Source organism: Ursus americanus, chromosome 1 (assembly GCF_024610735.1).
Source record: "Ursus americanus isolate L20-20 chromosome 1, mUrsAme1.1.p, whole genome shotgun sequence".
Lineage (NCBI taxonomy): Eukaryota > Metazoa > Chordata > Mammalia > Carnivora > Ursidae > Ursus > Ursus americanus.
In genome coordinates this window covers 56,012,050-56,035,406 of record NC_142127.1, presented here as the reverse complement: position 1 = coordinate 56,035,406, position 23,357 = coordinate 56,012,050, and the positions used below count along the sequence as shown (strand labels likewise).

At 35.6% G+C, this 23,357-nt stretch overlaps 1 protein-coding gene across 7 annotated transcripts in view; it reads left to right on the top strand.

Moving 5' to 3' along the window:
• SESTD1 (SEC14 and spectrin domain containing 1) overlaps positions 1-23,357 on the top strand; it is a 150,876-nt gene that overhangs the window by 37,149 nt on the left and 90,370 nt on the right. For 6 of the 7 annotated variants that reach the window (XM_045806232.2, XM_045806226.2, XM_087861837.1 and 3 more), the window contains 2 exons: positions 8,222-8,301; positions 12,078-12,186. In XM_045806232.2, coding sequence (XP_045662188.1) covers positions 8,247-8,301; positions 12,078-12,186 — 164 coding nt within the window. In that variant the 5' untranslated portion in view covers positions 8,222-8,246. Of the gene's footprint in view, positions 1-8,221; positions 8,302-12,077; positions 12,187-20,309; positions 20,851-23,357 lie in introns of those variants that run through there. The other variant, XM_045806234.2, reaches the window with a different exon arrangement.

The following is a 23,357-nucleotide window of genomic DNA, read 5'->3' as shown; positions in this document are numbered from 1 at the left end:
CACTGGCTCCTTTGGAAAAGGGGCAGGGCAAGAAGGGAGGTGTAGGAGTAGTTGCTTTTATTGTTTTTGAAGAGAGTTTTTAAGTGGTGGGCTTTTATTACCTTTAACAGTAGACTTGAATTTTAGAGGTTTAGTTACACGACTTTTAATGTCCAACTGAATTTAATATAGAATTTTTTCTGTCTTTTGAGGTAGATTATTGATATTTTCATAGAAAACTCAAAATATTTCTCTAACCTTTCTTCCTTTCTCCCTCCCTTACTGAATAAACTAGGTCCTGGTACATTTGTAAAAATGATATTATACAGTGATACTTTAGCTTTCAGTTTTATTTAGAGAAATTATAGTTTTGGCTAGATGTGTATTATGGTGAAAGTTGACCATTATTTTATCACTTTTATTTAAAATCTATTCAAAAGAATTTTTATTCTTTCATTTAGAATTGTTAATATTATTATAAAACCAGATTAATAATCATTCACTGGCATAACAAAAACTTACATAAATTTTCAACTCTTGATCTGCTTCACTGTTGTATTATTATAAAGTTGGATAATGTTTATTTCTGCATAATTTTATATATGAATATGTAGAGTGATGAACCCAGTTAAATAGTATCTCTATGTGTGCTTGCTTGTTTTCATCTCCCAAGATTACTCTTACTTCATAACAACAGTTGAAGGTATTTCTAATCTGAATTTAAGGACAGCTGTAGTATTTCTTCTGGAAATGCAGACTAAGGAGCCAGCATTCTGATTTTGTTCATTGCCATTATGTGTCTACATGATTTGGATTTATTAGAGATGATTTAGTTAGCCTTAGGCTGTCCTAATGGGTTTTCACTGGTTGTTAAAGCTCTTTGAAGAATCTAACTAAATTTTCCAAATAAACTGGTTGATTTATACTTACTGAGAGAGGAGTTCCAGTGTACCCACTCATATCATCAATTACAATCTGTTATGAAGTGTAATTTGCCCAGGCTTGATTAAAAGGCTTGCAATCCTCGTTTCCTGATGCTCAGCACATCCTCTGCTGCCCTCTAATGGCTGCCCGTTGGTAGCACCATTGATGTCCATCTAACCACCATCACGGCCCTGCCTTTCTCCAGCATCAAGCAGTTGATATATCCGCTGAATCTGTGGCAACTGCCCCAGTAGAAAGAAACTGGGAGGAGCTGCTTTGAAGGACAAAGCATGCACATATGATCCTATGATTGCCCTACACTTGGGATAATGTTAGGATTTGTAGGGTGTTTGTTTCATATATTTCTTCATTTGTTTATTTATATATTCATATATTCATTTATTAGATATTTTTTGAATACCAGGTCTATCTAGCACCTAGCGTTGCCCAGATCTATTAGGTGCTTATTATAGTTTTGTTAAATGAACAATGAATGAGTGAGTAAATACAAAGATAAATCAGTGATGATCTCTGGCCTTGGGAAGACAAGATACCAGTTTACCTATTTGACTGATCCAATTTTCCTCTTTTAATGCTCCAGGATCTTGGGAGAGATGTTCAAAGTGGAAGATGGATAAAAATATTAGTTGAAACTTGGTCTCCTTTACATATCTAGTTCTCAGAATTCATCATCTCTAATTGTAAACGGTTCTGTTTATTTATTTATTTTCCCACTCGTCCGATTTACTTAGGGTAGTGAAATTCCTAGAGAAAGAGAAGAGAATGATTGTGGGATGGGGAAGGTGGGTTGGGGGAGGGGAAAATGAAGAGTTGTTTAATGGGAACAGAGTTTCAGTTTTGCAAGGTGAAAAAAATTCTGGAGATGGATGGGGTGATAACTGCACAACAGTATGAATGTACTTAATAAGGGCTCTGTTTTAGGTAGGATTATTTTGCACCCAGGAATGGTAATAATTGACTTCAGTGTTTCTTGCTTTTAGTTGAAGGTAACATGCAGTCATGGTTGCACATTTTTCTTTATATTTACTTGACTCCAAGGCATCTCATCTGCTATAAACTCTGACTTTCTGCCTCTTTTGTATTTAATAAATTGTGACAAAATAGGTCATTTTAAATGACCATATATGAAATATGACATGTTTTTGTTAAGCATGTTGTGAATTGTTTAATTCTTCCATTTTTTAACTTGCTTCATTTAGCAAGTTTTTAAGAAAATTATTTTCCTTGCTTTATTAATTAATTAATATCAGGTAAATGTTCATCATTGGCTTCTTTTCTTCTTTGAGAATATGATACACTCAGATATATTTAGATTGAATAAGCTTCTTGTAAAAAAAATAATGGTCTGGGGCGCCTGGGTAGTGCAGTCGTTAAGCGTCTGCCTTCAGCTCAGGGCGTGATCCCGGCGTTCTGGGATCGAGCCCCACGTCAGGCTCCTCCGCTGGGAGCCTGCTTCTTCCTCTCCCACTCCCCCTGCTTGTGTTCCTTCTCTCGCTGGCTGTCTCTCTGTCAAATAAATAAATAAAATCTTAAAAAAAAATAATGGTCTGTATCTATCTTACTGGAGAAGAGCATAAACAGATACCTTTGTGTTATGTAACATTTTATTGTGGTGATGGTAGTGGATGGTTGTATTTTGCAAGATTTTATTTTTTGTGGGTTTTTTTTTGTGTGTGTTTTGTACTTTCAACTATTTTGTGAGATATAGAAGATAACCAGAGATAGGCACATTTTTTTTATGGTTGTGCTAATGAGTTGAAAAACCTAAAATAAATAACTTTTGAAGAACTATTTAATTGGAATTAGTACAGTAATCATTTTTCATTACCCATCTCTTTTGTGATGGCAATGAGAGATTGGTGGAAAGGAGACTCTAGAAGGGTAAACGTCACATCTTTCTTTTTATAAATTTTTTTTATTTTTTAAAGTTTTTTTCTAGAGAGAGTGAGTGCAAGTGGGAGGGGCAAAGGGAGAGGGAGTGAGAGAACCTTTTTAAAAATTTTTTAAGTTGAGGGGCGTCTGGGTGGCTCAGTCATTAAGCGTCTGCCTTCGGCTCAGGGCGTGATCCCAGAGCGCTGGGATCGAGCCCCACGTCGGGCTCTTTCTCTGGGAGCCTGCTTCTTCCTCTCCCACTCCCCCTGCTTGTGTTCCCTCTCTCTCGCTGGCTGTCTCTCTCTCTGTCAAATAAATAAATAAAATAAAATAAAATAAATTTTTTTAAATTTATATTCAATTTAGGTAATGAATACTGTATTATTAGTTGCAGGGGTAGAATTTAGTGATTCTTCAGTTGCATATAACACCCAGTGCTCATCACATCACGTGCTCTCCTTAATGCCCATCACCCAATTACCCCCCGCCCCCAAACCTACCTCCCCTCCAGCAAGACCTTAGTTTGTTAACTAAAGTTAAGAGTCTCTCATGGTTTTCCTCCCTCTCTGTTTTTATTTTTCCTTCCCTTCCCCTGTGTTGATCTGTTTTGTTTCTTCTGCATATGAGTGAAATCATATAGTATTTGTCTTTCTCTGAGTGACTTATTTTTCTTAGCATAATACCGTCTAGTCCCATCCACATTGTTGCAAATGGCAAGATTTTGTTCTTTTGGATGGCTAAGTAATATTACAGTGTGTGTGTGTATGTGCGTGCGTGTGTATACCACATCTTTATCCATTCATCTGTCAATGAACATCTCGGCTCTTTCCATAGTGTGGCTATTGTGGACATTGCTGCTATAAACATTGGGGTGCAGATGCCCCTTAGAATCACTGTGTTTGTATCCTTTGGATAAATACCTCATAGTTCAATTGCTGGGTCGTAGGGTACTATTTTTAACTTTTGGTGGAACCTCCATACTGTTTTCCAGAGTGGCTGCACTCTGTGTACCAGCTTGCATTTCCACCAACAGTTAAGAGGATTCCCCTTTCTCCACATCCTCGTCAACATCTGTTATTTCCTGACTTGTTAATTTTAGCCGTTCTGACTAACCACATCTCATTGTGGTATTGATTTGTATTTCCCTGATGATAAATGATGCTGAGCATTTTTTTAATGTGTCTGTTAGCCATAAGAGAGAGACAGAATCTTAAGCAGGCTCCTCACCCAGTGTGGAGCCTGATGCAGGGCTTGTTCTCATGACCCTGAGATCGTGACCTGAACCAAAAGCAAGAGTCAGACACTTAACCAACTGAGCTACCCGGGTAGGTGTTCCAGCAGCTTTCATTTCTTGGCTGCTTTACATTTTATCCATGAGGTCATTTGAAGTAGCCTACATACCCATTTCTCATTAAACTACTTTTTCATCACTTTCAACATGTTCTTAAAAAAAAGAAAAGCCGTTTGATTAAAAAAAATCTTAGTATTTTGTCATGCTGGGATGGTTCTGTAAAGTAATGGAAAGTTTGGATAAAAAACATCCATCTCTCAGGAGACAGTGTCAAAAAATAATATTGCTTCTGGATATCATAGTGTGTCAAGGTAAATTGATGGACATTTTCATTCAGAATAAATGGCAAAGGATTAAAAAAAAAGAAGCATTAACTGATTGTATACATCATCTACTAGACTCTGAATTACGGTTTTGCTTCCTATACCAGACAGGTTTCTCTGTTGACTAAACAAGAAGGGTATTCTAGCTAACTTAAGCAGAAAAGGGATTTATTGGAAGGTTGTTATATAACTACAGAATTGATAAGAAGGATGAAGAAATAGGCTCAGAAAATAGGAAGGAACCAAAGGCAGTTGAGTCAGTCTGTGCTCATGCCACAGGAAAATTTTGATTAGAAATCCAGTTCTGTTTCTGTGACCAGGTTGTTCCTGTATCTGTATTACCCGTTCAAGGTTGAAATTCTTCTGTGGCAGCATCCCATTGACAACCTAGAGCAGTAGTTCTCTTGTTTCCAGCTTATAGGGGGTCTCTTAGGTCAAAATTTTTTATAACAATTCTTATATCACTTGCCATTTGCACTGTTGATTGTAGAAGCAATGGTAGGCAAAAGTTATGGTGCCTTACCATGAATTAAGACAGTAGCACATATGTATATATCATATATATACATATATACATATATGTATATATATATATATATATATATATATATATATATATATATATATATGTATTTAATTTTGTATATAGTGTAGAGCCCCATCTTGTTCATTTGGCCAGATAATACTGGATATTTTCAGAGCTGTTTTACTAGTAAGTTGATAATTTAATGTGAGAATATCATTACTGGAATATATTGCCTGGGTATGAATCCTAACTTCCCACGTACTAGCTGTGAGATGCTGGGCAATGTTTAACCTGTCTAAGCCCCAGTTAATTCTTCTGTAAAATGGGGTTGATAATGATACTTACCTCATAGAAATATCACAAGGATTAAATAAGTTAATACAAATAAATCATACAAACAATGCATGGCTTATAGTAAATACTTGAACCAAAGGCAGATGTTTAACTGACTAAGCCACCCAAGGGCCCTGGAGGTGGTCTGAGAATTAAATTGACGTGAGACAGATTGACAGAAGAAAATCAAATTAATTACCTATAGGGAATCCACATAATTATGAGATTCTAAAGACAGCCAGGCAAAATGAGGTATATGTGTCATCCTGAACTTACGAGAAAGGGGTAGGAGAGCAATTCACAGGAAGATAAAAAAGAGTAAATGTTTGGTAACAAATGTTGGGCCCTATAGAAACAGTAAGTTATAGAGAGAACTTTAATCAAAGATAAAGTTTGCTTAAGTTCCTGCCTGTCTACTGCCCTGAGTTCATATTATAATGTGGTTATCTATAGTGATAGCTCTCTTCCTGGAGCAGGTCCTTTATCTAAGTTCTTTTAGGCAATTAGGGGGAATGTCAAAATTTCTGTGTCTTTTGGGCCCTGATTATTTTTGTTTTTAGCTCAAAATAATCTGACTGTCCAAGTGGCGTATCTGGGGGCAACTCACTCTGAACCCCCACATTATCAAGTTTTCAAATCTGGTCTCTGACAAGGTGGTAATAAGAGGAGGGACCATAGATATGAAGCTGAGCTGTCTGGTTTTTGTAGAGCTGGGTAACTGACTCATCAGTTTAAGATATTGATCTGGAAGTGTGAACTGCTACTGGTTTTATTTTATTTATTTTTATTTTTTTTAAAGATTTCATTTATTTGAGAGACAGTGAGAGAGAAAGAGAGAGCACAAGTGGGGGGAGGGGCAGAAGGAGGGGGAGAAGCAAACTCTCCACTGAGCAGGGAGCCTGACATGGGGCTTCATCCCAAGACCCTGGGATCATGATCTGAGCCAAAGGCAGACACTCAACCAACTGAGCCACCCAGGCGCTCCTCTACTGATTGTAGATTTAAAATACATAATGTGAGCTTTTCCATCCTGTTTCCTAGTAGTTGTAGGCCAGCCGGGGCTGATGTAGAACAAATTGCAAACAAATATTTAAGAATAAAACTTGAGAAAAATATATCCTATTTAGTTTGATAGTGATTTTTTCTTTGTGGATGGGTAGAAATAATGGTGATTTTTTTTTTCAGTTGTATACACAGAAGCTGTAAAATAATACATTTAAGTAATCTGTTTAATTGGTCATTATTTGACATATACTAAGACCACATCTTTTTTTGTTTAATATCTGAGTTTTTTTTCTTGAAAGACTTTTTATTTTTCAGGGCAGGGCTGTGACTTGAGTTTTTAGCTCCAGTTGATAACACAGGATCTGAAATGGGTTAATAAGTTCATGGCAAATTTTTGTTGAATAAGTAATATATTTTCATGTGGAGTCACATTTTCTACTTTGCTTGAAAATTATTTTCAAGAGAGTAAGCTTTGTGGTGACTAGAGTTTATACTACTATATTGCATATTTGAAATTGCTAAGAGAGCAAGTGTTAAAAGTTTTCGTAAGAAAAAAATTTTGTAACTATGGTGACGGATGTTAATTAGACTTAACTGTGATCACTTTCCAGTGTATGCAAATACTGAATCATATTGTACACCTGAAAGTAATATAATGTTATATGTCGGTTATATCTCAATTAGAAAAAAATGAAGCTGTTAAAAGAGTATGGCTTCACTAAATAAAATGCAAATTCATGGAGTATTGCAAGGAGCTGTCACTATATTGTGATGGTGGGTGGGTGTGAGGTGGGATAGGGGAAGGAAGGATAAAATGTGCTGGAGAATACTCTCTCAGACATGCAGCTAAGTATAGGTGGATTATATAATTGAACCTTTGATTTTTTTGTTTTGTTTTTTAAATGTCTTGCTCTTCTCAAAATCCTGTTTTAGTAGTATACTGGGCTGGCTAAGCCTCCAGATGCCCACGCTGTTCAAATTCCCTTTTAAGTAAACTGTCTTGTCCTTAGGCCTTGCTTGTATGGATAGTCCCATTTTGTATTTAGGCATAAACCCTGTCTGTAGCCAGTTGAACACTAGAAAACTAAACCAAGAATAGTGAATTATAGCTTGATAGGAAGAGATCTGCTGGGTTAATCAGATTTTTCCCTGGAGATGTAAAAAAAATTCAGAATGTGGAGAGATGGAGACAGTTAACAGTGGGGACAAAAATTGAAACAGTGTACTAGGAAATATCTTGAGGAAAACATGAGGATAAGATGTGTTACCATGTCATACGGAGAAGCAAAAATATGAGAAATTAGAGATAGCCATTTAGTAGTGGAACCGAAAGAGTTAGATATTTGGAATTAAGCTGTGTAATTAATAAGGAGAGCAATAGAGAAAAGATTGCCTCTTTGAGTAATTCATTCATTCCTTTATTCAACAAGGATTTATTGAATTACTGCTATGTATCAGACACTGTTCTACCCCAAGAGTACTGCTCCGGAAAAGAATTAAGCCAGTGGGGCGCCTGGCTGGCTCTGTCCATAGAGCATGTGCCTCTTGATCTCAGGGTCCTGAGTTAGAGCCCCCTGTTGGGCGTGGAGCCTACTTAAAAAAAAAAAACAACAAAACACAACAATGACAAACAAAAATAGTTAAGCTAGTGATTCTCAACTGGCTGTGATTTTTGCCTACCAGAGAATATTTGACAATGTCTAGAGACATTTTGGTTGTCACAGCCTGGAAAGGGGGGTGCTATTTGTATTCTAATGAGCGGAGGCCAGGGATGCTGCAAAATACAATGCACAGAACAATTCTTACCCAAAAATAAATAAATAAATAATCTGACTCAAAATGTCAGTAATGCTGAAATTGAGACACCTTGGGATAAGCCATCATAAGTATGTATTTCACAAAATAATTATTATCTTGTAGTTAACATTTAACTTTCTTTGTTTTCAGAAGTGAGGAAGTTTGCTGGAGTAAAATGGAGGCCTCAGTAATATTACCCATTCTGAAGAAAAAACTTGCATTCCTTTCAGGTATGCTTTCTTCTTAAAATTGGAAGTGTTTGATGTATAAATTTGTTTCAACTTCTTTCTTTGATAAGTTTGACAGAAATGCATTTTTCTGTGAAGATTTCGTTTCAGAGGTATTTCTGAGCTCTCTTCTAATCAGAATGGATAGCTGTGTGAGCCACCTCTGTCACTGTCGGTACTTGGCAGGCCAGTATTTATTCTGTAATTGATTAAAATGACCGCCTCGATGTAGATGTCCTATCTTTTTATATAAAAATGAAGTAATACGGGCCAAGAATAATTGACTAACCGGCACCTAAATAATTATTTTTGAAATATAGAATTAGTTTTTATGATACCCTGCATTCTAGCTTTTGTTTTCCATGTTCCTGTGAGATAGTTTCAGTGCACTTGGAGGAGTTAGGAAATATCAGTTACATGGTTTTCACTTTTTACTGTCTGAACTTGGTTATAGAGGCTTGAATTTATCTCTGGTTATTAACCTAAAGTGCATATCAGCTACGAATCAGAAGCTGCAAGATACTTTATTAGTGTGAGAGCAGGGGCATGGTACATTGGGTATAGCGCTTTTCTGGAATTAAGGATCATTGAGTAAATTTGCAGATGCTTTGGAATAGGTACTATGGCCTGCTTGTTTAGGTTACTTGGACTTTTGTTTATCTTACTCTTTCTCTCTTTTTTTTTAGATCCTATCGTAATTGTTTTGATCATTACACTACCAACATCCTTTTTTAAAAGTATATTGTATCTCTCTTTGAATTGTTATGTTTTTCTGATGCAGATTATAAAGGACAAAATAAGATCTTGAATTCCACTAGTATTCTTGTTTCCTTATTTAATGTATTTCCTTTTTTAAAAACAACTTATTTCTTTACCAGTTGATGCATATGTTTCCTCCATTCTTTTCTGATATTAATGGTATTACGGGAAACATTCTTATTCATCGTTCCTGCACTTTGTACAAGTTCAGCAGTATACATTCCCATAAGTGGAACTGTTAAAAAGAATTTACATTTAAATTTGTGTTAGGTTTTGTCAGATTACCCTCTAAGAATATTGTTTCAATTTCTGTTTCTCCCACCAGTGTAAGAAAATGCCTGTTTGCCCACACTGTTGCCAAGAGTAGATACTATTATTCTTCCGTAATCTTTATCAGTTAATTTTTGCATCCTTATGACACTTAATCTATGTGCAGCATTTCATTTTGTTGTTTCACTCTACTTTTTTAAAAAAGATTTTATTTATTTATTTATTAGAGGGTGTGAGCGCATGCACACATGTGCAAGCGGGGTGAGGGTAAAGGGAGAGGGGAGAGAGAGAATTCTTGAGCAGACTCCCCACTGAGCATGGAGCCAGTGTCAGGGCTTGATCTCAAGACCCTGAGATCATGACCTGAGCTGAAACCAAGAGTCAGTTGCTTAACCAACCGAGCCACCCAGCCACCCCAACCATATCTATCTTGAAAGTCTTTTTTTTCTCTTGGCTTCTACCATCTTTTTCATTTACTCTAGTAATTATTTTATTGTTCCTTAGTGAAAGCTGAGGACATGAGGTTAAATGTAGTCCTGAATGTTAGAACTGTCCTCTGAAGACAAGTCCAAAGTGGGTCAGAATGCTACAGTTCAGATATGAACTTTTTGCACATTTGGTTTAATGTAGGCATAAAACTTAGCAATTTTTGAGGAGCAAATGAAATTTCCTTTAGCCCACCCTTCTCGATTGTCTCTATTGAGTATTAATTTTTTCAACCAATAATTTTTACCTTTTTTAATAATAGAGAAAACTTTTCAAACCAAAATCATTTGGGAGGTTCAGCTTGAAAACCATGGGTGGAATCCATTAAAAACAAAACAAAACAAAACAAAACCTGAACAAAAACCATGAGTAGTTGAAGTCACTATTGATTATCTATTAAGTTCAACATTTTGAAATTACATTTATTCAGATTAAACAAATTGGTTGAATATCATTAATTTATATGGTTAACCTAATAAAAGAAGATCATTTGTGGTTGGTCCATAGTGAATTGCCCTCATGTCACTCATAGGAGTTGTTTTTTTCACTTCACAGCTTTCAGTTTTTAGTGATAGATTTCTAGAGATCATATAGAATTTTTACCTTTAGTAGTATTTGCTGTGTTTTAAGCTTCTAAAATTGCCATAAATGTCCATTGGGTCAGAGAATGGACTTCAGTGTCAAAGTTAGTCACATGGGGAACTTTGAAAGCAGATATGTGTGTATGAAAGTATTAGTTAGATTTTAATGCTTATGGAAGATTGAAGAGGGCTTGAGCATCCACGAAATGCTAGTGTGTTCTACTGCCTGGCTTTCAGGCTTCTACAGCCAGGTCCCATGTGCTCTTCTCAGCTGGGCAGGACTTTGTCTTTCTTGCCTTGTGAATGCAGAACCTCTTAAGTTCACTGTCTGACCTCTTAAGTTCACTCAGATCATTCCCCATCACAGAATACTCTAATACTCTTATAACTTGGTTTATAAATTCTACTCATTTTTCTTTTTCTTTTTCTTTTTTTTTTTAATGATTTTTTATTATATTATGTTAGTCACCATACAGTACATCCCCGGTTTCCGATGTAAGGCTTGATGATTCATTAGTTGCGTATAACACCCAGTGCACCATGCAATACGTGCCCTCCTTACTATCCATCACCGGTCTATCCCATTCCCCCACCCCTCTCCCCTCTGAGGCCCTCAGTTTGTTTCTCATAGTCCATAGTCTCTCATGTTTCATTCCCCCTTCTGATTACCCCCCCTCTCTTTATCCCTTTCTTCCCCTACTGATCATCCTAGTTCTTATGTTCCATAGATGAGAGAAATCATATGATAGTTGTCTTTCTGCTTGACTTGTTTCACTTAGCATTATTTCCTCCAGTGCCGTCCATGTTGCAGCAAATGTTGAGAACTCGTTCCTTCTGATAGCTGAGTAATATTCCATTGTATATATGGGCCACAACATCTTAATCCAGTCATCTGTTGAAGGGCATCTCGGCTCCTTCCACGATTTAGTTATTGTGGACATTGCTGCTATGAACATTGGGGTGCATATGGCCCTTCTCTTTACTACGTCTGTATCTTTGGGGTAAACACCCAGTAGTGCAATGGCTGGGTCATAGGGTAGCTCAATTTTTAACTTTTTAAGGGACCTCCACACTGTTTTCCAGAGTGGCTGTACCAACTTGCATTCCCACCACCAATGTAGGAGGGATCCCCTTTCTCCACATCCTCTCCAACAATTGTTTTTCTTAAGTCTTAACTTTTCTACAAAGCTTTTCACCTTTATCACAGCTCTTACCATTTTCTAGATCCTTTTTGTAATGCTTTATATATATTATACCACACAGCCTAGCAGATAAACTCATATTTCAGACTGTTATTTCTTATGATGTAAAGCCTTTCTTCCTGGGTTGATTGGAAATTTACTTTGCTTGTAAATGCTTATAGTGCTAGGTGTACAGTAGGTGCTCGATGAATTGATTACATTAAGAAGCAGTCTGAATGGAAGAAAATTAAACAAAATGATAATTGCTGTGTTTAAGTGATGATTGCACGGGCTGATTTTTTTCTCTTATTCTTTCTAAATTTGGTATAATTTTGCTATACTACTATAAACATTTACAATATATAAAATAAGCAGCTATTAGATAGTTCTTTTTACTTATATCTTAAATACTGTTTGTTTTAGTAACATTGGACCCAAACATATCTATTTAGTGCTTTAATATCGATTACATGTTGTATTTAAATCTTTTTTTTTCTAATAGGAGGAAAGGACAGACGGAGTGGCCTCATTCTGACAATTCCATTATGCCTGGAACAAACAAATATGGATGAGCTGAGTGTTACCTTAGACTACCTACTCAGCATTCCAAGGTGACTCTAAAGGTGTCTTTTTAAAAATCTTGATATGTTGTCATTGACTTACTAATGTTTCCTGTCATTAAGGTGTATGTTGCTATGTCACCTTCTTTTATTAGTGAAATTATAATTAAAAACACCAGAATCAATCATTTCGGACACAACAGCAGATAAAAGAATTATTTTATGCTCTTAATGTACTAGGTAATGTGATATAGATTTCCAAAATGTATGCACTGTCAACTTTTAAGGAACACAAAGACTGAGCATCTGTGTACCATGCAACTTGAGAAAACACAGAGAAGTGAATTTAGTAGAAAGCATCTTTTATTTAAATAGCTATTTCACTATATAGATACAAATCTATAGGTTTTAATATGCTGAGTGAAGGCTATTGAGAGTTCAAAACATTTTTATTTTAAAAAATGTAAGAAATGTTTATGTTTTAATGGAAGATTCTTGGATTTTTAATTTTTTGTATTTCTTGGGTGAAGACAAAACAAACTTTTCTTTTTGCTTGAGCCTCCCTATCACTTCAACAACAAAAATAAGCTCCCTCCCCAACTTCCTCTTCCATATGTGATATTTGGAGACTGAAGTCTGACTGCATGTTAGGATCATCTGGAGATTTTTTTCAAAATTCTCATGCTCTCCAGAGACTCTAATTAAATTGTTCTTCGGAGGTCTGCTGATCAGATGTTTTAAAAAGAAATCCTTTAATGGGGTGCCTGGCTGACTCAGTTGGTGGAGCATATAACTCTTGACCTTGGGGTTGTGAATTTGAGCCCCACATTGGGTGTGGAGATTACTTCAAATCGTTAAAAAAAAAAAAAATCCTTGGGGCTCCTGGGTGCCTCAGTTAGTTAAGTGTCCGACTCTTGATTTTGGCTTGGGTCATAATCTTGGGGTCCTGGGATCAAGCCCTGCGTCGGGCTGCATGCTTAGTGTGGAGTCTGCTTGGGATTCTCTTTCTCTTTCTCCCTCTACCCTCCCCATCCCTGCTCATGCTCTCTCTCTCTCTCTAATAAATGAGTAAAATCTTTTTTAAAAAAATCCTTGGGGCGCCTGGGTGGCTCAGTCGTTAAGCGTCTGCCTTCGGCTCAGGGCGTGATCCTGGAGTTCTGGGATTGAGCCCCACATCGGGCTCTTCTGCTGGGAGCCTGCTTCTTCCTCTCCCACTCCTCCTGCTTTTGTTCTGTCTCTCACTGGCTATCTCTCTCTCTGTCAAATAAATAAAATAAAATCTTTAAAAAAAAATCCTTTACAATCCTTTAAGCTTCCCAGATTATTTTTATTTGCAGTTAGATTTGTAAGCCGCTGCAATAAAGAATGAGAAATAAAGGCAGACTTTTTTGTTTGTAAAATATAGAAGTGGTAAAAGGTACAAAACTCTCTCTTATATAATGCTCTTAAGCTCCATATAATGAATTTTAAACATTTTAGAGCAATTCTTTGTATTCTTCCTGTATTTGCATTATTGATATAATATATTATTTGAATTAAACCACCTTGCAGAGTACAGGGTTAAAACTATATTTTAGAACCACTGAATTTAATCATACCTGCTTCCAATGTTGGCCTGTAATTTAATGATCCTCTTGCTGATTGTTTCTTCTGTTGGGGAAATAGAGGTCTTCAACTGAGAATTTTCAGGTTTTTTTGTTTGTTTGTTTTTTTTTACTTTCTGGGAAGGAAAGTTAGCAGAACTGACAGAGTGTTAGTGTTGAATAACCTTCCTAATCCTCTGAGCTGAATGCTAATTTGTATTATTCACCATTGGATAATAAACTATTTCTAGGTAAATGATAACAGCTAGATATACGGCTAACAAATTCTGAAAAAGTATGCATGATTCATAGATGGTTACATGTGATTAGTGAGCTTAGAGGCCATCTGAACCAACTGCCTTATTATGTAGATGAGGGAATTGAGACTCAGGTTATAGTTACATGCCCAGGATTACGCAGCTAGTTAGTTGTAGAGCTGGGACTAGAATCTGTCATTGCTGACACCAATCCAGACCTCTTCACATTTCAAATGAAGAGAGTTTAGTATAGTTGAATCTTAGGTGAGGTGAGGTTCTGAAGCTGGAAGTTACTGTACAAATTACTGATAGTCAAAATTATCCATGAAAAATGCCTAAGCAAGGATTAGAGATTAGAGATTTACAAACTGTTTTTTCATGAACAAGCTAGGTTTTCTGTCACTGAGGCTGAGTTCCAGAAGACACATTCGGCTTGTGATTAAGTTTGTGATACAAATTGCATGCTTATGGGGCGCCTGGGTGGCTCAGTTGGTTAAGTGTCTGCCTTCGGCTCAGGTCATGATCCCAGGGTCCTGGGATCGAGCCCCACATTGGGCTCCTTGCTCAGCAGGGAGTCTACTCCCTCTCCCTCTACTCATCCCCTCACTCATTTTCTCTCTCTCTCTCAAATAAATGAATAAAATCTTAAAAAAAAAAAAAAAAGAAAATGCATGCTTACATATACTAGAATCATCCTCAGCCCAGCAGGATGCTCCCATTATAAGAGGCACTTGGTAACTGAGGCAGGCTAAGGGACCAGCAGTCTCACTTGCCTCTTTTGTGTTTTCACACTGGGTGTGTGAGCAGCAAGTACAATAGAGGGCAAAGTAGCCTACACTATGGAAATTTCTCTCTCTCTTTTTCTTGGATAAATATACGTATAATGCTATTCCAGTGTAAATTATGAATCAGTTTCTGTATATCTGCACATACCTGCCAGCTAATAGAGAAATATGAATTGAAGCAAGATGAAAGAACTTGTTTTAGCAAGTCAAAATAGATACCTGGATACTTTATTTTTGAAAATTGTTTTGCTAGGTTTTGACCCTCAAATATTTGTGAAAACTGAATTGTTAACCTTCTGTTTTCTTGCAACAGCGCCTATAACTTTGGCAGCTCTGTATCAGTACTTGCTAATTCCTTAGAGTGCTAGAGTGTTTTTGAGCTCTTCATTGCAACTCATGAGATCAGTTTATTAGGTGTAATCTTAAAAACTGATTTTTCTCCTTCAAAATGTCTACCATACAAAAGTGCATTTATTTTATTTATTTTTAAATTAAGTTTATTTTATTTTATTTTTTAGAGAGGGGAAGGGTAGAGGGAGAGAGAGAATCTCAAGCACGTCCGGCTCTGGGCAGGGCATGGGGCCTGATGTCACAACTCAGAGATCATGACATGAGCTGAAATCAAGAGGTGGACGCTTAATTGAGCCACCCAGGTGCGCCCAAAACTGCTTTTAATTTGTAATCCCACCAACATTTTATTATGAAAAATACCAAATACACAAAAAGTTTAAAGGATTGTACAGTAAACACCATTATGCCTCTCACTTAGAAGTCTCCAACCAAAATTGGACTTGATCACATATGTATTCATTTATCCATCTCTCTTTCCATCCCAGGACTGTTTTTAAGTTTACCCTGTCAGATTATGCTCAGCCTGTGTCTAGAAAGTTGTCCTTTTTAGTAATATGTCTTCACTTTTTGTGGGACCTGCTATGACTCCCAGTCTTCTGCTGTTAAAGTTTGATCCCGCCTAAGCTGTGACTGTCTTAGGACGGGTCCATCAGTGATGCCTCTCTGGCCCTTTCCTTACCGCACATGCCCCAAGGTGGTCTCTTTTTGCAATGAACATGTTAACATTTTGAATGTAATACTAGGTTTTAAAAAGTTTTCTAAAAATGAGAAGAAACTATTCAGTTTCTTATCTATACTTCATGCTTATTTTATATGGTATATATCTATTTTAAACAGGTAACCGAGCACATTTGAGAATGGAGGTATTTCCTGATTCTTTTTCACACAGGTTGTCCCTAAGCTCGCTTTTGTTTCAGATCCTTGATTAGAGGGCTTAGAAGAAAAGGGAGGGTTAGGATACTTGTAGCCTGACCTGAATACTAAGTTTAAGTTCAGATAACTCTTGCCGGTTCTGTGCGGAGTTCAAGCCTAACCATTACTGCCCCTTTTTCTATAAAGGGTCAACCATAGGTTTTAATACAGAATAATAAAGACTGACAAGTTTGGGCCAGCGTGAGTGTTAAATTTTAGGAGAGCTAAATGTAGTTTATCTTTTGTTTTCTAGCCATTACTGTGTATCTTAGACATAAACAATAGGATCAGAAACTGCGTGAGTCCATAATTAGGAGATTCCCTTATGGAAGTAAAGACAAGAAATATATAAATTAATAATCTTTTCATTAAAAAAGTAAATACTGAGATGAGCACTAATGAAAACCTCACAAGTAGGTCATTAATCTCATATCATTTTATTGCATATTTCAGGATTTTAAGTCAGAAGCATATCTACATTCAATGCAATGAATGAGATTTATTTCAATACTATTACATGAGATGTGATTATAAGACAATGAGACTACCTCCCTTTTAAAAACACCTGGCAAAACACATTCTTAACCTTGTTTTTTAATTAGTACTTTTCTGAGGAGCCCTTTTAGATTCTTTTTCATATTTACTTCTGCTTGGTGTCATAGTAGTTTATAGTCATATTATAGTCTGTTATTAGATTGTGAGGTTCTTAAATGCTGAACCATGTTTTATTTATCTCCATATCCACAATGCCAATAAAAATGATTTGGAGACTTCAGGTGTTCATTATATGCATATCGAAGGAACAAACCAGACTTAGCAACAAAGTCATAGAAATGAACTAAAATACATTATGAAAGGAAATAGAACAGCCGTGTTTAGTTCTGTAATTCTTTAAAATGGTGAAATTATTATTTGAATCCTACAACTTGTTTTGCAACTATTAGTATTTTTTTTTAAATTTAAGTATAATTGACGTACAGTGTTATATTAGTTTCAGGTTTACAACATAATGATTTGAAAATTCTATATTCAGTGCTCACTATGTTAAGTGTGGTCACCATATAATGTTATTGCAGTATTATTGACTATATTCCTTATGCTGTACTTTTTGTCTCCGTGACTTATTTATTTTATAACTGGAAGTTTGTACCTCTTAATCTTCTTCACCTGTTTTGCCTATACCCCTACCCATATCTTTCTGCCAACCACCAGTTTGTTCTCTGTATTTAGTTAATTATCTGTTTTGTTGTTGTTGCTATTGTTGTTTGTTCATTTCTTTTATTCCACATAGAAGTTATCATATGGTGTTTGTCATTCTTTGAGTTATTTTACTTAGCATAATAGCCTTTCCATGTTGTCCATGGAATGTCGTCCATCTGTGCTGTTGCAAATGGCAAGATTTCATTCTTTTTTATGGCTAAGTAATATTCCATTGTATATATGTATGTGCACACACACACCCACACCCACATCTTCTTTATCCATTCATCTATCAGTGGGCACATGGGTTGTTTCCGTATCTTGCCTCTTGTATATAAAACTGCAATAAACATAGGAGTGCATATATCTTTTTGAATTAGTGTTTTTGTTTTCTTTGGGTAAATACCCCCTGGTGTAATTACAGGACTGTATGGTATTTCTATTTTTAATTTTTTGAGGAACCTCCATACTGTTTTCCACAGTCATGGTACCACTTTATGTTCTTATCACTAGAGCATTAGGGTTTTCTTTTCTCTACATCTTTGTCAGTACTTGTTACTTCTTCTCTTTTTGATACTAACCATTCTTACTGGTGTGGGGTGACTTCTCCTTGTGGTTTTGATTTGCATTTCCCTAACTATTAGTGATATTGAGTGACTTTTTATGTGTCTGTTAGTTATCTATATGTCTTCTTTAGAAAAATGTCTGTCCAAGTCTTCTGCCCATTTTTAAATCATATTATCTTTTTCTGGTGTTGAGTTGTAGAAGTTCTTTATATATTTTGGATATTAACCCCTTATTTGATATATCACTTGCAAATAGCTTCTCCTAGGTTGCCTTTTTGTTTTGTTGATAATTTCCTTTGCTGTGCAATAGCTTTTTATTTTCGCGTAGTCCGAATAGTTTATTTTTGCTCTTGTTTCCCTTGCCTGAGAAGACATATCCGTTGGTATGTTGCTAAAGCCAATGTCCAAGAGATTATTGTCTATGTTTTCTTTGGATTTTTATGTTTTGAGGTCTCATATTTAGGTCTTTAATCCATTTGACTTTATTTTTGTGTGTGGTGTAAGAAAGTGGTCCAGTTTCATTCTTTTGCATGTAGCTCTCCAGTTTCCCAAAACCATTTATTGACAAGACTAGTTTCTGAATTGTTATGTGTATTCTTGCCTCCTTTGTCATAGATTAATTGACCATACAAGTGTGGGTTTGGTTCTGGGCTCTCTGTTCTGTTCAGCTAATCTATGTGTCTGGTTTTTTTTTTTTTTTTTTGCCAGGGCCATACTGTTTTGATTACTATGGCTTGTAGTATATCTTGAAATCTGGGATTGTGATACCTCCAGCTTTGTTGTTCTTTCTTAAGATTGCTTGGGCTATCCAAGGTCTTTTGTGGTTTCGTACAAACTTTAGGATTATTTGTTCTAGTTCTGTGAAAAATTTTGATAGGGATTGCATCGAATCAGTATTGCTTTGGGTAGTATGGAGATTTTAACAATATTAATTCTTCCAGGCTATGAACATGGTATATCTTTCCATTTGTGTTGTCTTCAGTTTCTTTCATCAGTCTGTCATAGTTTTCAGAGTATAGGATTTTTATCTCCTTGGTTAAATTTATTCCTAGGTGTTTTATTCTTTTTGGTGCAATTGCAAATGAGATTGTTTTCTTATCTTTTCTTTTCTTTCCTCTTCTTTTAAGATTTATTTATTTATTTGAGAGAGAGTGAGAAAGAGAGAGAGAAGGAGTAGGGGCAGGGGCAGGGGCAGAAGTAGAGTCCTCACTGAGCAGGGATCCTGACTTGGGGCTTGATCCTGGGACTCTGGGACCATGACCTGAGCTGAAGGCAGACACCCAACTGACTGAGTCACCCAGGCACCCCGAGATTAAAGATTTTTTTAATTTCTCTTTCTGCTATGTTGTTATTAGTGTATAGAGGAGCAACAGATTTCTTTATATTAATTTTCTATCTTACAACTTTACTGATTCCATTTATTACTTCAAATAGTTTTTTGTGGTATCTTTAGAGTTTTCTGTATATGTCATCTTCAGATAATGATAGTTTTACTTCTTTCTTAACAATTTGGATCTTTTATTTCTTTTTCTTGTTTGATTGCTGTGACTACGACTTCCAGTACTATGTTGAATTAAAGTGGTGAGAGTAGACATCCTTATGTTGTTCCTGATCTTAGAGGAAATGCTTTCCATTTTTCACCATTGAGTATGATGTTAGCTGTGGGTTTTTCTTATATGGCCTTTATTATGTTGAAGTATGTTCCCTCTAAACCCACTTTGTTGATAATGTTTATCATGAACAAGATGTTGTGTTTTGTCAGATGCTTTTTCTGCATCTCTTGACATAATCATGCAGTTTTTATCCTTTATGGTATCACATCGATTGATTTGCAAATATCAGACCATCCTTTCATCCCTGGAATAACTCTTACTTGGTCATGATGAATGATCCTTTTAATGTATTATTAAATGTGCTTTGCTTATATATTGTTGAGGATTTTTACATCCATGTTCTTTAGGTATATTGGCCTGTATTTTTCTTTTTCTGTATTATCTTTGTCTGGTTTTGTATCTGGTTTTGTTGGCCTTATAGAATGAATTTGAAAGTTTTCCTTCCTCTTCTATTTTCTAAAATAGTTTGATAAGAATAGGTATTAACTTTTTAAATATTTGGTAGAATTTACCTGCGAAGCCATCTCGTCCTGGACTTTGGGAGTTTTTTGGTTAGCAATTCAATTTTGTTACTAGTAATCAGTCTGTCCAAATTTTCTATTTCTTCCTGATGCAATTTTAGAAGATTGTATGTTTCTAGGAGTTGATCCATTTCATCTAGGTTGTTTAATTTGTTGGCATATGTTTTTTATAGCATTATCTCCTAATTCTTCATATTTCTGTGGTGTCCGTTATTCTCCCACATCCTTTCTGATTTTATTTATTTGAGTTCCTTTTTTTTGTTGATTAGTCCGGCTAAAGGTTTGTCAGTTTTGTTTATCTTTTTAAAGAATCAGCTCTTTGTTTCTTTGACCTTTTCTAATTTTTTTTATAGTCTCTATTTATTTCCACCCTCATCATTATCATTTCCTTTCTTCTGGTGCTGGGTTTTGTTTGTTCTTCTTTTTCTAGTTCCTTTAGGTGTTTATTTGAGATTTTTCATGTTTTTTGAGGTAGGTTTGTATCATTATAAACTTCTGTTTTAGAACTCCTTTTGCTGCATCCCAAAGATTTTGTACTGTTGCGTTTTTGTTTTTGTCTTCATTTATTTTTTTTATGTCTTCTTATTTCTTCATTGACCCATTGGTTGTTTAGTAGCATGTTTGGCTTCTTTGTATTTTTTCTAGTTTTTTTCTTGTAATTGATTTCTAGTTTCATACTGTTGTGGTAGGAAAAGATGCTTTATATGATGTCAGTCTTCTTAAATTTATTGAGACTTGTTTAGTGACCTAACATGTGATCTATCCTGGAGAATGTTCCATGTGTATTTGAAAAGAATGTGTATTCTGTTTTTGAATGGATTGTTCTGTATACATTTTTTATATTTTTTAGGTCCATCTGGCCTAATGTGTCATTCAGAGCCATTGCTTCCTTGTTAATAATTCTGTTCAGATGATCTATCCAATGATGTAAGTGGGGTGTTAAAGTCCTCTACTATTATTGTATCACTCTCAGTTTCTCCCTTTATATCTGTTAAAATTTGTTATATGTACTTAGGTGCTCCTTTGTTGGATGCCTAGATATTTACAATTGTTACTGTTCTCTTGTTGGATGGATCCTTTTATCATTATGTAATGCCCAGTTTTTGTCTCTTGCTACAGTCTTTCTTTTAAAGTTTATTTTGTCTGATGTAAGTATTGCTATCCCAGCTTTTTTTCTTTTTTGTTTCCTTCTGCCTGGAATATCTTTTTCCATCCCTTCATTTTCAGTCTGCATGTGTCTAGGTCAGAACTGAGTCATAGGCAGTTTGGTTTTTCTTTGTTTGTTTGTTTTTTGTTTGTTTTTGTTTTTGCATTTTTATCCATTCAGTCACCTTATGTCTTGACTGGAGCATCTATTCAATTTATATTTAGAGTAATTATTGATAGGGAGGTATTTATTGCCATTTTGTTAATTGTTTTCTGGTTGCTTTTGTAATTCTTGTCTATTCCTTTCTTCTCCTGGTCTCTTGTGATTTGATGGCTTTCTTTAGTGTTCTGCTTGGAATCCTTTCTTTATTTTTTTGTGTATCTTTATAGGTTTTCAATTTGTGGTTATTGTTAGGTTTATATGTAATATCCCCTATGTATAGCAGTCTGTGTTGATAGTTGCTTAAGTTGGAACACATTCTAAAAGCACTAAATTTTTACTGCCCCCCATATTTTATGTAAATGATACCATATTTTCTATGTTTATTTTGTGTATCCCTTGGAATTTTTGTGGATATAATTGACTTTACTCCTTTTGTGCTTTAATCTTGATACTGGCTTTATAAGTAATTAATCTACTACTTTTACTATATGTTTACTTTTACCTGTGAACTTTTCTCATAATTTTCTTTTAGTTGTGCTCTCTTGTTTTCCACTTGAAGAATGCCCTTTGACATTTCTCATAAGACTGTTTTGCTGGTGATGAACTCCTTTAAATTTTGTTTGCTGGGGAACTCTTTATCTTTCAATTCTAAGTGATAATCTTGCTAGGTAGGGTATTCTTGGTTGTAGTTTGTTTTTTTTTCCCTTTCAACACTGGAAATATATCATGCCACTCCGTTCTGGACAGTGTAACTACTAGTATTCTATAAGGTATATATTCTGTATGTTCAGAATTTTTTTAAAAATCTATGGACATTTTTCTTCAAAGAAAATCTTACACAGAAGCCAAATTTATAAAACAGAAATGGAGGTCCACAGTGATTTCTGGCTATCATCATCCTCCCTTCTCAAACTCCGCTTCCACTGCAGTGCTCCTTTCCCCACTTTTAAGGAGCCTTCTTGGAGCTTATAGGACTCTGCAGAACAATTAGAAGATAATTTGAATTTGAGTCTAACACCCTTAATTGATCATCTATTTGTCTTCTTAGACTTTGGAATGTTCAATACAGTCTGTGAGAATGTGACTGGGATGGCTCTCTTCTTCCTTTTTTTTTTTTTTTTTTGTATTATTATTATTATTTTTAAAGGTACTCACTTCCATGGAGGTTTGAGCCAGTGCCTTCCCTTTTACTCCTTAAGAAATGTACTTTTAGCAAATAGGGTTGTAATTGCATTGTTTCAAAACACTGTGGTTAAGGGTTTTGAACATGCTTTTTGTTTTGTTATAATTTTTAGATTTTGTTTATTTTTTAGAGAGGAAGAGGAAACAAGCATGGGGTGGGGAGGGGCAGAGGGAGAGAGAGAAGCTTAAGCAGACTCCATGTGCAGTGCAGAATCTGACACAGGGCTTGATCTCGTGACCCTGAGATTTTGACCAGAGCTGAAATCAAGAGTTGGACACTTAACTGACTGAGCCACCCCAGTGCCCCTGAACATGCTTTATGCCCTTGATGAGTTTTTTTTTTTTTAATAATCATCTCACTCATTCAACACATACGTATTGAAAATTTATAAGGTGCTGTTTTAAAATGGGATTGCTAAGCCAGTATTTTCTTTCCTTGCCATGTAGTTTTTATTTTTCTGTCCTTTCTCTTCCCTTTTCATACACTGAAGTTCACATCAAGGGATGGCTGAGTTGTCGAGTTGGACTAGTACAATAATAGCCAAGCTAACTTCTTTGTCCTGATTCTCTTTCCACTTTGCGCAGGATTAATTTCATTGAAAAGACAGTGTCATTCTTCCCAGTTTTCTATGACCTCCTCTTTTTCTTACTGCACTACTGAATTCAATTCTGTAGCCATTCATTTTAAACATCGTGCATTGTGAAGGCAGGAAATATTAGGTCTTTGCTCTCAAGGGCAGTCTTTCAGCATTCTTAATTGCTATGCCAAGACCTTATATGATTCGACTCACCTTTTCAGAAATACTAATTTCTTGAACACTTATTATGCAAGGCACTTAGTTTAAAGTACTTGTATTAACTCAGTTTTCAAAATAATAAGAGTATTATTATTTCTGTTTCATAGTTGAAAAAGAGCAGAGAAATGAAGAAGCTTCTCAAATAT